The following is a 12,032-nucleotide window of genomic DNA, read 5'->3' as shown; positions in this document are numbered from 1 at the left end:
ACATTATGACCTCCTGCCTAACATTGTGTTGGTCCCACTTTAACAGCATGAACTAGTCAAGTCAAGTCAAGTCAAGTTTATTTGTATAGCGCTTTTCACAACAGACATTGTCTCAAAGCAGCTTTACAGAAAACAACAGTGAAGGTGAATGGTGTGCGTTTGTCCCTGATGAGCAGCCGTGGCGACAGTGGCAAGGAAAAACTCCCTTAGATGATATGAGGAAGAAACCTTGAGAGGAACCAGACTCAAAGGGGAACCCATCCTCATATGGGTGACATCAAAAGTTTGGTCATAAATCTTTCAACTACTTCAGAAGTTTGAGCTACAGAAGCTCGTCTGTTGGATCCCACCACACGGACCAGCCTTCGCTCCTCACGTGCATCAATGATCCTCGGCCGTCCACGACCCTGTCGCCGGTTCACCACTGTTCCTTCCTTGGAGCACTTTTAATAGATTCTGACCACTGCAGACCAGAAACATAATACAAGAGCTGTAGTTTTTGAGATGCTCAGACCCAGACGTCTATACGTCTAGCACAATTTGTCAAACTCTCAAATCCTTTTGCTCGCCCATTTTTCCTGCTTCTAACTCATCAACTTTGAGGACAAAATGTTGCTGCCTAATAAATAAATCCACACACTAACAGGTGCCATGATGAAGAGCTCATCAGTGTTACTCACTTCACCGCTCATAATGTTTTATAATGTGAGAATATGACTGATCGGTGTATATAATGTATTTGTGTAACCAAAGATCCATGGACTTTACACTGGATATCTGAATTGTATTTTTTTTTTGCTTTTTTTTTTGTGGTTTAACTGATTGCTCCAGGTCTTGTTTAAATACTTTCAATACACCAGATGGACAAAATGTCATCCAAAACAAATATCAAAAAAATACGAAACCTTATGAGCTTTCTATGCACCAGGAATGGAACAGTTAAGATTGAGAGTTCAATCTTAACAACAAGCTCGTGCACTGGAGGTGATTTGTTAATCAAAGCGAACTGTTCCACTTTGCCTTTGTTCATTCAGTTTTCAGGGAAATTAGAGAAAGGATCGAGGGCCGGATTGGAGCGAAGCTCAACCATATGCAGGACTGTTATGTCTAAATAATTCAACACCATCACCAATAAAATTTTGTCTTGTCAAACGTTTCAATCATGGGATTTAAAAAAATTAAAATCCACCACCCCGAATGAACTATCAAGACACAGCAATAGCAGAGCTGATGTTCTCTCAGGTGAGACTGGATTGATAAAAATCAAGCAACCCTATTCATAGTAACTGGAGCAACCAAATTGGCTGCATTTTGCATCGCAGAGATAACGGGAGGCCGTTTCCTCCGAGGCTTTTGAACAATGCAGCGTTTGGGAGGTGACTTTTTTTTTTCTTTTCCCTGGTCTTGCTGAACAGACGAGACCTGGATGATACTGAGCTTGTCACTGTAGATCCAGAGACGACTGCTTGAGTGACTCCGGGCCGTTTGCAGGACTTATCACGGCAGAAAATCTGGAGCTCGTATATACGCCGCTAATGACAGTCTACAACTTCAGGAAAGGATAAATATGTCCTAGTAGACATTTTCTTACTTTCCAGACGCCAGACGTCTCAAATATCATCACACACCTGTGCTTCTTTCAAGGACTTCATGTCGACTCTTATCCTTAACGACTTTGTTTATTTTTTATTGATTATTTTCCTCTATTCGGTTCATCACAAAAAAGCGTAATAATTATAATCTTACAATCTCACACAATGGACCAGTTTCACTTTAAATATATGTTCACAGACCAGCTGGTGAGGTGTGTGTGTTGGGGACAGGGTTTGAGAGTTTTGTGTATGTGTGTGTGTGTGTGTGTGTGTGTGTGTGTGTGTGTGTGTGTGTGTGTGTGTGTGTGTGTGTGTGTGTGTGTGTGGGTATATATATTTATATATACTTTCAAAACAATAATAAAAGAAGGCCTAGCGCACGGACCACTGGACCATGTATTGTTCTGCAGGGTGTGTGAAGTTATTATTTATTATTAGTTACAAATGTGTGCTGTTTTGCTCATAACATGGTGAGAAGAGGACATGTGCGAATGGACTCCCATTTCTTGTCACACTTTTGCCACATATGAATGGTAGTGAAGCCGGAATGGTGAGTAAAGCCACTGATGGTTAATCAGTTGATTTACGCCTACAGCATTTGGCAGCTGCTCTTTTCCAGAGCGACTTATATTTATTTCATTTATACATGACTGAGCTGCTACGGGTTTAAGGGCCTTGCTCAGGGGCCCGGACGTGGCAGCTTGGTGTGGGTGAGATTTAAACTCATTACCTTTGGATCCAAGGTCCAATACCTCTAGCCTTAACCACTAAGCAACCACCTTCTTCACCTTTAGTTTACATGAGGCTTTCCCAAAACTAAAATAATCCAAAGTCACAAAATGAGATGGAAATAAACTATGAATGGAATTTTGAGCAAAAAACTTTTTAAACATTAATTCATCATTTATTTTTCATTTTTAATATAATAAATAAAGGCAACAAAAACAGACCTTATATATATATATATATATATATATATATATATATATATATATATATATATATATATATATATATATATATATATATACAGTGGGTATGGAAAGTATTCAGACCCCCTTACATTTTTCACTCTTTTTTATATTGCAGCCATTTGCTAAAATCACTTAAGTTCATTCTTTTTCCTCATGAATGTACACATAGCACCCCATACTGACAGAAAAACACAGAATTGTTGACATTGTTGCAGATTTATTAAAAAAGAAAAACTGAAATATCACATGGTCCTAAGTATTCAGACCCTTTGCTGTGACACTCATATATTTAACTCAGGTGCTTTCCATTTCTTCTGATTATCCTTGAGATGGTTCTACACCTTCATTTGAGTCCAGCTGTGTTTGATTATACTGATTGGATTTGATTAGGAAAGCCACACACCTGTCTATATAAGACCTTCCAGATCACAATGCATGTCAGAGCAAATGAGAATCATGAGGTCAAAGGAACTGCCTGAAGAGCTCAGAGACAGAATTGTGGCAAGGCACAGATCTGGCCAAGGTTACAAAAAGATTTCTGCTGCACTTAAGGTTCCTAAGAGCACAGTGGCCTCCATAATCCTCAAATGGAAGACGTTTGGGACGACCAGAACCCTTCCTAGAGCTGGCCGTCCGGCCAAACTGAGCTATCGGGGGAGAAGAGCCTTGGTGAGAGAGGTAAAGAAGAACCCAAAGATCACTGTGGCTGAGCTCCAGAGATGCAGTCAGGAGATGGGAGAAAGTTGTAGAAAGTCAACCATCACTGCAGCCCTCCACCAGTCGGGGCTTTATGGCAGAGTGGCCCGACGGAAGCCTCTCCTCAGTGTAAGACACATGAAAGCCCGCATGGAGTTTGCTAAAAAACACCTGAAGGACTCCAAGATGGTGAGAAATAAGATTCTCTGGTCTGATGAGACCAAAATAAAACTTTTTGGCCTTAATTCTAAGCGGTATGTGTGGAGAAAACCAGGCACTGCTCATCACCTGTCCAATACAGTCCCAACAGTGAAGCATGGTGGTGGCAGCATCATGCTGTGGGGGTGTTTTTCAGCTGCAGGGACAGGACGACTGGTTGCAATCGAGGGAAAGATGAATGCGGCCAAGTACAGGGATATCCTGGACAAAAACCTTCTCCAGAGTGCTCTGGACCTCAGACTGGGCCAAAGGTTTACCTTCCAACAAGACAATGACCCTAAGCACACAGCTAAAATAACGATGGAGTGGCTTCACAACAACTCCGTGACTGTTCTTGAATGGCCCAGCCAGAGCCCTGACTTAAACCCAATTGAGCATCTCTGGAGAGACCTAAAAATGGCTGTCCACCAACGTTTACCATCCAACCTGACAGAACTGGAGAGGACCTGCAAGGAGGAATGGCAGAGGATCCCCAAATCCAGGTGTGAAAGACTTGTTGCATCTTTCCCAAAAAGACTCCTGGCTGTATTAGAGCAAAAGGGGGCTTCTACTAAATACTGAGCAAAGGGTCTGAATACTTAGGACCATGTGATATTTCAGTTTTTCTTTTTTAATAAATCTGCAACAATGTCAACAATTCTGTGTTTTTCTGTCAGTATGGGGTGCTATGTGTACATTCATGAGGAAGAAGAATGAACCTAAATGATTTTAGCAAATGGCTGCAATATAACAAAGAGTGAAAAAAATTGAAGGGGGTCTGAATACTTTCCGTACCCACTGTATATATACTGTATATATAAATAATTGTTGTAGTCTATAAATATCCATGGATGGATGGATGGATGGATGGATGGATGGATGGATGGATGGATGGATGGATGGATAGATGGATAGATAGATAGATAGATAGATAGATAGATAGATAGATAGATAGATAGATAGATAGATAGATAGATAGTGGAATAATGGCTGGAATGATGGGTGGATGTCTCACTGGTTGTATGGATAATTGGAAGGATGAAATGATGGACAGAACAATGAATGGATTTTTTTTTATCCCAGATAGATAGATAGATAGATAGATAGATAGATAGATAGATAGATAGATAGATAGATAGATAGATAGATAGATAGATAGATAGATGGATGGATGGATGGATGGATGGATAGATAGATAGATGGATAGATGGATAGATGGATGGATGGATGGATGGATGGCTTTTAATCATTCCAATGGGAAATTCATGTTACAGCAGCACAGAGAGAACATTCAACTAAAAGCAATTTATATTATAGCTATAAAAAACAAATCCTCACACACAAACGTAACCCGAAGATTCGGCAATAATTGTGGACAAATTTCCCCATTCAGCTACCAAACAAACCAGTGTTGTGTCTCAAATGACAAATAATGTTTATGTATATTATGTACTAGACTGTTCATTTATGGTCCCCTGGTGGTCTAGTGGTTAAGATGCAGTGCTCCCACCGCTGCGACCCGGGTTCGATTCCCGGTCAGGGAACCATCCCCAGCCACTCTTAGTGCCGGTCCCAAGCCCGGATAAATTGGGGAGGGTTGCGTTAGGAAGGGCATCCAGCGTAAAACATGTGCCAAATCAAACGTGCGGAGGATCCGCTGTGGCGACCCCTAACGGGAGAAGCCGAAAAGAAAGTTTATGTACTAGACTGTTCATTTGCCCGTTTCTATTTGAGGTTAGATTTTGAGGCGAGATTTGTCTAATTTTTGTGTCAGGACTGTGATAAAACTAAAAATAACATTCTGAAGTTGTGGTTTGTTTCAGTTTCAACCGCCTTTTCCATCCAGTAGCAGTTTACTGAGTGTTTGAATATTAAACAAACCTTGAAGGTAGCTCCTCTTAAATCTACTGAAAGGTCAGTCTGGAGTTTCAGACTTCTGGATTTTCCAGATTAGTAAATTTTCTGGTCAGGGTGTTTGACGCGGGTCATGACAACATTCACAATAACAGTTGAAAATTCTCAGAGAACAGAGATCAGCATTGTGTTAAACTTCTGTACTTGGTCATTTAGTCTCCATTTGCTGTATTATTAAATTCAGGTATTTATGTAGGTGAGGTGAGGAGACCTGGGGTGCAGTCAGTGTGAAATCTTCACTCGTGTTCAATAGGGTTGAGGGTCAAAAATCTAGCAGGAGATCTTCCACTCCAACCCATAAACCATATCTTCATGGAGGTGGCTTTGTGCACAGAGGCAGTGCCATGCTGGAACAGGGTTGGTTCTCCTAGCTTCTCCAAAGGGAAAGTTTCATGATACAGCACCCAATAACTTTCTACACAATCGTGTGCCTACAAGTTTCGTGGTAACTCTTTGAGGAAGAACCACTAATGGCTGGAAAATGTATATAACCTTTTCATAAACACTGCATTGCACAATCCATGATTTTTGCACTCTTCGTGTATAATCGTGTGTTAAAACATCTGATTTTCTGATTTTTTAAATCCAATTTGATTAACCGAGAAAATGAACACCTACAAACCAGGCCGTGAAAAAAACTCAACAGTTTGTAATGCGCCCTCTATGGCTTATAAGGTGAACTGCAAGTAAAATACAATGAAAGAATTGACGAGCCGTCTGCTTCCATTTCCAGCATTTGGCAGACACCCTCATTTACAGCGACTAACAACTGAGCAGTTGAGGGTTAAGAGCCTTGCTCAAGGACCCAGCAGTGGTAGCTATGGGATTTGAACTCCGCTTCTAGATCCAATGCTACCGCCTCTGTCACACAACACAAACTATTTATTTACGACACACTGCATCAGATTAGGTTCAAGATGCGAAAAACGAAAAAAAAAAAAAAAAAAGTACAATAGCAAAAAACCTTCTAGATTTTATTCTTTCGTGAGAATTCTGGATCTTCTCCGTTAAGTCCAGAATTTGTTTTTTTTTTTTTTCGACGTGACGGTGCACTGTATAGTAAACAGGGTGTGGTTTGAGTCATGTGGTGGCTGTTTGCTGTTATCTAAGGCGTCGGTCGAAGCCCATGAGCCGCCCTCTGCTGAGTGTTACGAAAACACTGGCTTTAGTTCAACAACTCGCTCGGGAAACGTTCATATTATGATGCGAATGAACTGGAAAAATATATATATTTACATGAAGTTGAGCACAATATTGAATTTAATTGGGATTAAAGAATAAACAATACAGCTATAGATCCAGTATGAGCTTTACAACCGGGAAATTATTTTCACAGCTAGAAAAAAGAATTTTGTCATTTTCAGATAAATTATAAAGTACAAACAAAAGTATTGGGACACCTGACTTGTTTATCCACACAGTTGGAGGCACGCAATTGTACAGGACGTCTTTGGATGCAGATTCACCGTCTACCATCACGTGAACTAGGAGACCCAAATCTGTTCCAGCATGACAGAACCAGCTCCATGAAGATCTGCTTTGCATGGGTTAGAGTGGAAGATCTGCTATAAAGCTCTGACCTCAACCCTATTGAGCTCCTCCTCACCGTACATCAGTTTTTATTTGTACATATATATATATATATTGCAAAACACCAATACAAAGTCAGGTTCACATGATTTGTGTGACAGCGGCCTCATAAACACCCCCACGTGTGCGGTTGGATCAGACCAGGATCGACCAGGCTCTCATGCAAGGGCTGTTCCACGGAGAACTCGTAGGGGGGCTGCAGTCGCTGGCGAGAGTGTTTTCCTCCGCGCTGAGGAATGGGCAGCTCCGAGTGATGGGCAGGGAGCGGGTCCGTGAAGAAGTAGGGATGCAGTAAAGCCTATGAAAAGAGTGACGTGGTATATAAACGTGGATAAAAAAACAATATTGAAAAAGCACGTTACTGTGTAAAATGGGTTTCATTGTTTCATCGTTACTATAGCAACAACCATGCCATGGATGCGTTTACATTTATGGCTTTTGCCCTGGGATTTAAACTCATGACCTTCGCATGTTTGAGGCCCCTTATATCCGTTTCATTGTATCTTTGAAAACCTTGTGTTATTAGCGCCACCTACACGCCGATCGACAGAATACGAAGGGGTTTTCCGCTGAACCCCTACGGCGCGGTTAAAGATGAGGATACACGTACCTGTTGGGTGCTGATCCTCTGCTTCGATGGATACACGAGGAACTTCTTCAGCAGGTCAATGGCCTGTGGGGACGTGTCGGGAACGATTTCCTCCAGAGGGATCGGCGGGTTATCTTTAAACGTGATCTTGTTGTAGTCTGGCAACTCTGTGATTTCCTGTTAAAAAAATTTCATACAATTATTATATTATTATATGCTCAAAGGCCCAAAAGTGGCAGTTTGGTGAAACCGGGACTTGAGCAACATCCAGAACTTTACCTGGAAACTGATTAAACAAAACATTTCCACTAAAATCCTGGACAATATGGACAAACTCTGAGGTAAACAATGATATGGGACGCCCTTGGATGCTCTAGCATGACATTTTCCCTTCACTTGAACTAGTAGATGCAAACCACAAGCACACTCCAAAATCTAGTGGAACATCTTCCTAGAAGAGTGGAGCTTCATATAAGAGCAAATAGGGACTAAATGTGGGATGGGATCTCCGTCTTACACTCAGGTGTCCAAAACTTTTGCGTTTGGTAAAAATCGGAGAAGCCGCTGAGCGTCTGAAGATCAGGACCCTGGATGGAGAAACTCACCGGCCACACTTTCTGGTTCGGCGTTCCCAGGACACGGAGCACACAGCACAGCTGCTCGATGTCATTCTCTCCAGGGAAAAGGGGAGAATTATTCAAGAGCTCGCCAAAAATACAGCCCACTGCCCTGCAACAAGCAAAACACCAAACCTAAGGTCAGGGGTGAGGAACCTACAAGAAAACCCTGATTACTAACCGTGAGACAGGATGTGTTGTGCAGCATTTGGGAAGCTGTCGCCATCTAGTGTGCACTTTAGAAATTACAAGGGAGGGAAAAATTTGCTTCTGTCTTCATTATATAAAATCGATTCAGTTTTTTTTCCCCCACAAATTAAAAAGCATGAAATGGCAAACAAGAAATCTATTTACTCCATCATCCAATCGGACTGAAGTTCATGCAAATCACCTGAAACATAGACGATGAGCTTCTGTTATTACTTCATATTCGTCAAAAATGTGCTTTACCGTGTCAAAGTGTGAGACGGAGGTGTGAATTACCAGAGATCCACTCCTTCGTCGTATTTCCGAGCACCGTATAGAAGCTCTGGAGCTCTGTACCACCGTGTGGCCACCTGGTGACTGTAAAGCCTCTCTGCGTCGTTGGAAAAAAGCCTGGCCAGACCAAAATCAGCGATCTTCAAATGACCTGTCGAGCTGATTAGAAGGTTTGCGGGCTTCAGATCCTGTATAGAAACAGTAGGTCCATCGCATCATGTGGTTAATTAAGTGGAGCGACAACGTCGAGAGAAGAGAAGAAGAAACATGGAACATACTTTCCAAAAATTATTTCTTACACCATAGAAGCCCGCCAACATTATACTTTTTATCTGTTTATGGTTACATTAAGCGTCTGGCCGATACGAAGCGGCGTCTCTCGACTGTCTGTTACTATAGAAACAACAACGTATTAAAACAAGCTGCATTTACATGAAACCGTGTTAGGTCTTGCACTACGATTCAACCAGACGATTTCGGCCAATCAGAAAAGAGGATCCCACCGCGCCATTGTATAATTATTTCAATCCGAAACCATGAGCTGCCACGTACCCTGTGCATGATGGAGTTCTCATGACAATAAGCCACCCCTTTAAGCAACATCATCATGTAGCCCTTGACCTGAGACTCGGTCAGAGGCCTCTGAGAGTTCCGGATCACCTCGGACAGATCCGACAGCATGTACTCGAAGACGAGCACAAAGCCGGTACCGTGCGGGAACACGTCCTTCAGCTTTACTACCTGTAAATAAAGGAGAAATGCAGCAGGAAAAAAGAAAAAAAAAATGTAAGTTCATGTTCATTTCAATTGTTATTGTAAGGATTGTTACCAAATCCTAAGGTTTTTGGAATCACCCAGCAGATTTATTCATGAGATTTACAACAAAAAACAAATCAGAGATCAAAAACCAGCAACCACAGAGGTCCTGAGCAGACCCTGGGCCGAAGGTAGGCTCTGGAAATGCATGTGGATGTGAAATTTGAATATTTTGTCAATCAAACTGAAGGCATTTTTTTTAAAGACTCAGTCAACATGTTAATAATAAAGCAGTTCGGTTGAGTTTGGTCTTTCAGAAATGGCGTCTTATCCCATTGAGCCAGGTTTACGTTAGCCACCTTTTTCCTTGACATGGAAAAAAATCTACAAATGGAAAAATCTCAGCTGGAAAACAGATTTATTCGTTTTCACTGCCAACGATGTCCCCAGGGTGTTCGATATGTGGTAAGAAATCGTTAAACAGTGTAGAAACAACAACAGTTGCTAGCTTTGCTGCAACTCACGAAATCCTAAAGCACGGAAAGCCATTTAAAGGCGGAGAATACATAAAAGATTCCTTCATTAAATTATCGGAGCATCTGTCCCGTGACGTCGCGTTCCCACTCCCACGTTTTAGGGAAATACAAGTAAAAATTGCTAACATCCAAATACAATAGAAATCTCACAAGTGCCACCTAGTGGTGCAACCAGGGAACTACCTTACATCTGCATAAAACGACTAATTATGTTATATTGATTTCAAGGTTAAATATGTTTGGCGGCTCCATGCGAATTTGATTTGGTGTAAAAAGGACAAAATCGAATCTTTGCACGCAAAGGTTGCAGATCCCTACCCTGGGCTGACCTGGCCTCTTGTCTAGAGATAAAAAGTGGTCCTACGGTGACTGCCATATCTTTTGAGAAGTATTCATCTCACTCACGTATGGATTATCCTCAATCTCCTGAAGTGCTTTAATTTCTCTGAGTGCCTGGTTGGGAATCCCATCTTCCAACTTGCGTAGGGCAACTTTTTTCAGCGCCACCGTCTCTCCTGTCTAAAGATAAAAAAAAAAGAAGAGCGGGATAGACAAGAGTAACAGCTGATGAACTGCATTTGTACACACAAAAAATAGAAGGCTTTTTACTTGTCATGTCTACAGTGAAATACTTTTGATGAATAATCCCATTGATGTTAGGAAGCCAGTGTCAGTGTCTGTGGGTCAAGGGCCTTAAACACGGGGCCCAATAGTGGTAATACTGAGGCTTGAAGCCCTGACCTCCACAGCCGATCATCCGTCTCCAAACCCCCCTGTCCTCTACATCTGCATCTTTCAAACCAAATACCTGCATGTCTTCCCTCACCACATCCATAAACCTCCTCCTTGGTCTTCCTCCTTCCTGGTGGCTCCATCCTCAGTATTCTGCACATGTCCAAACCATCGGAACCCAAAATACACTAGCATGTTATCGGACCCCTCTAGACAAATTATTATGCCCCCTGTTTTAAAGCAAATTACATTGACATTCCACACACACACACACATCTAAACAGCTATTGAGTTAATCAAGACGCCCAGGAGGGGCAGATTGGTGTGGCTGGGATTTGAACTCACAACCTTCAGGTCCAAAGTTCCAACGCTACATCGCTACATTTTAGCCTTCACATGTACATTTATGCCATTTGCCACTTATTCAGACATATTTATCTCACCCATACAACTGAGCAGCTACGCGGTTAAAGGTCTTGCTCAGGGGCCCAGATGTTGGGATTTGAACTCGCAACCTTCAGATCCAAAAGTCTAACACTTTAATTACTAAGCGACCCAAAGTACAGGCTCAGTGGCCTCAATCTGACCATAAAGGAGGACCAGACAAACAAACAAAAACATGGAGAGAACATTTTCTTTTTTTTATTGCGAAAGCTTCCATAACATCAACACCATAGCTTTCATATGGAAAATGTTCGACGCTCCTCCGACAGCCAACCAGAAGCAGAGCAGATGTTTGTGGAGAGAGCAGCTACATTTATCTCAGGTGGAGAGACACACGAGAGATTTTTTTTCCTCACCTCGATATGTTTTGCCTTGAACACGATCCCGTGCGCTCCTTCTCCAATCCTACCGAGAATACTGTACTGATCCATGACTCGGATAAAACCCGGCTAATTCTGTGAAGCTAATGCTAATTCACCATATGTGTCTGTATTAATGTTTAAATGTTGTATATATAATCGTATTAAATCATAATATCCAGGATTTCTACGTCACCACGCTAGCTGCTTATACAACAATAAACTAGCCGCTAATCTCTGCTGTAACGCTAGCCGCGTTTCCATGGATACCAAACCGTGGCACTACGGCAACTCAGAAAGCCCATAAAGTACTCAGGAGTAGCGTTTTTTTTTTTTTTTTTTTTTTTTTTTGCATCACATAGCACGAGCCAAAAGTCTAAACATCAGTCTTCTCTAAAATTGTTTATTATAGTTGGAAAGGAACCACGTGTGCATAAACAGCGTTAAAATCCTAAACTAAGAACTTTTTTTTTTTTTTTTGCTATTTCTGTTTAAAAAGACATTTCATCTTCTTGCTGGTCTTCTTTTATATTAATTATACATATCTTAAAGAAC

At 41.6% G+C, this 12,032-nt stretch overlaps 1 protein-coding gene across 2 annotated transcripts; it reads right to left on the bottom strand.

The window, feature by feature from the left end:
- Positions 1-5,161: 5,161 nt before the first annotated feature.
- cdk20 (cyclin dependent kinase 20) lies at positions 5,162-11,753 on the bottom strand. Of its 2 annotated transcripts, none has more exons than XM_083555049.1 (7): positions 11,475-11,753; positions 10,348-10,461; positions 9,203-9,391; positions 8,654-8,838; positions 8,159-8,282; positions 7,575-7,730; positions 5,162-7,262 (listed from the first exon to the last, which is right to left on the bottom strand). In XM_083555049.1, exons 1-7 carry the CDS (start codon positions 11,547-11,549, stop codon positions 7,071-7,073), a joined length of 1,035 nt encoding a protein of 344 aa, XP_083411175.1. In that variant the 5' UTR covers positions 11,550-11,753; the 3' UTR covers positions 5,162-7,070. The 2 variants fall into 2 exon arrangements, with proteins under 2 accessions (XP_083411175.1, XP_083411176.1); XM_083555050.1 differs by lacking the exon at positions 11,475-11,753 and adding an exon at positions 11,347-11,373.
- Between the last annotated feature and the right edge of the window lie 279 nt (positions 11,754-12,032).

Source organism: Silurus aristotelis (genome assembly GCF_946808225.1).
Source record: "Silurus aristotelis genome assembly, chromosome: 11".
Classification (NCBI taxonomy): domain Eukaryota; kingdom Metazoa; phylum Chordata; class Actinopteri; order Siluriformes; family Siluridae; genus Silurus; species Silurus aristotelis.
Note: the sequence above shows the minus strand (reverse complement) of the source record. Positions and strands in the feature narration are given on the sequence as shown.

Excerpts from the sequence above, each read along its gene's own strand:
- cdk20 (XM_083555049.1), bottom strand. The coding sequence starts at position 11,549 with ATGGATCAGTACAGTATTCTCGGTAGGATTGGAGAAGGAGCGCACGGG. Across the intron at positions 10,462-11,474 it reads TCAAGGCAAAACATATCGAG|ACAGGAGAGACGGTGGCGCT; the intron begins GTGAGGAAAAAA and ends TTTTATCTTTAG. Across the intron at positions 8,283-8,653 it reads GACGAAGGAGTGGATCTCTG|GGCAGTGGGCTGTATTTTTG; the intron begins GTAATTCACACC and ends TGCTTGTTGCAG.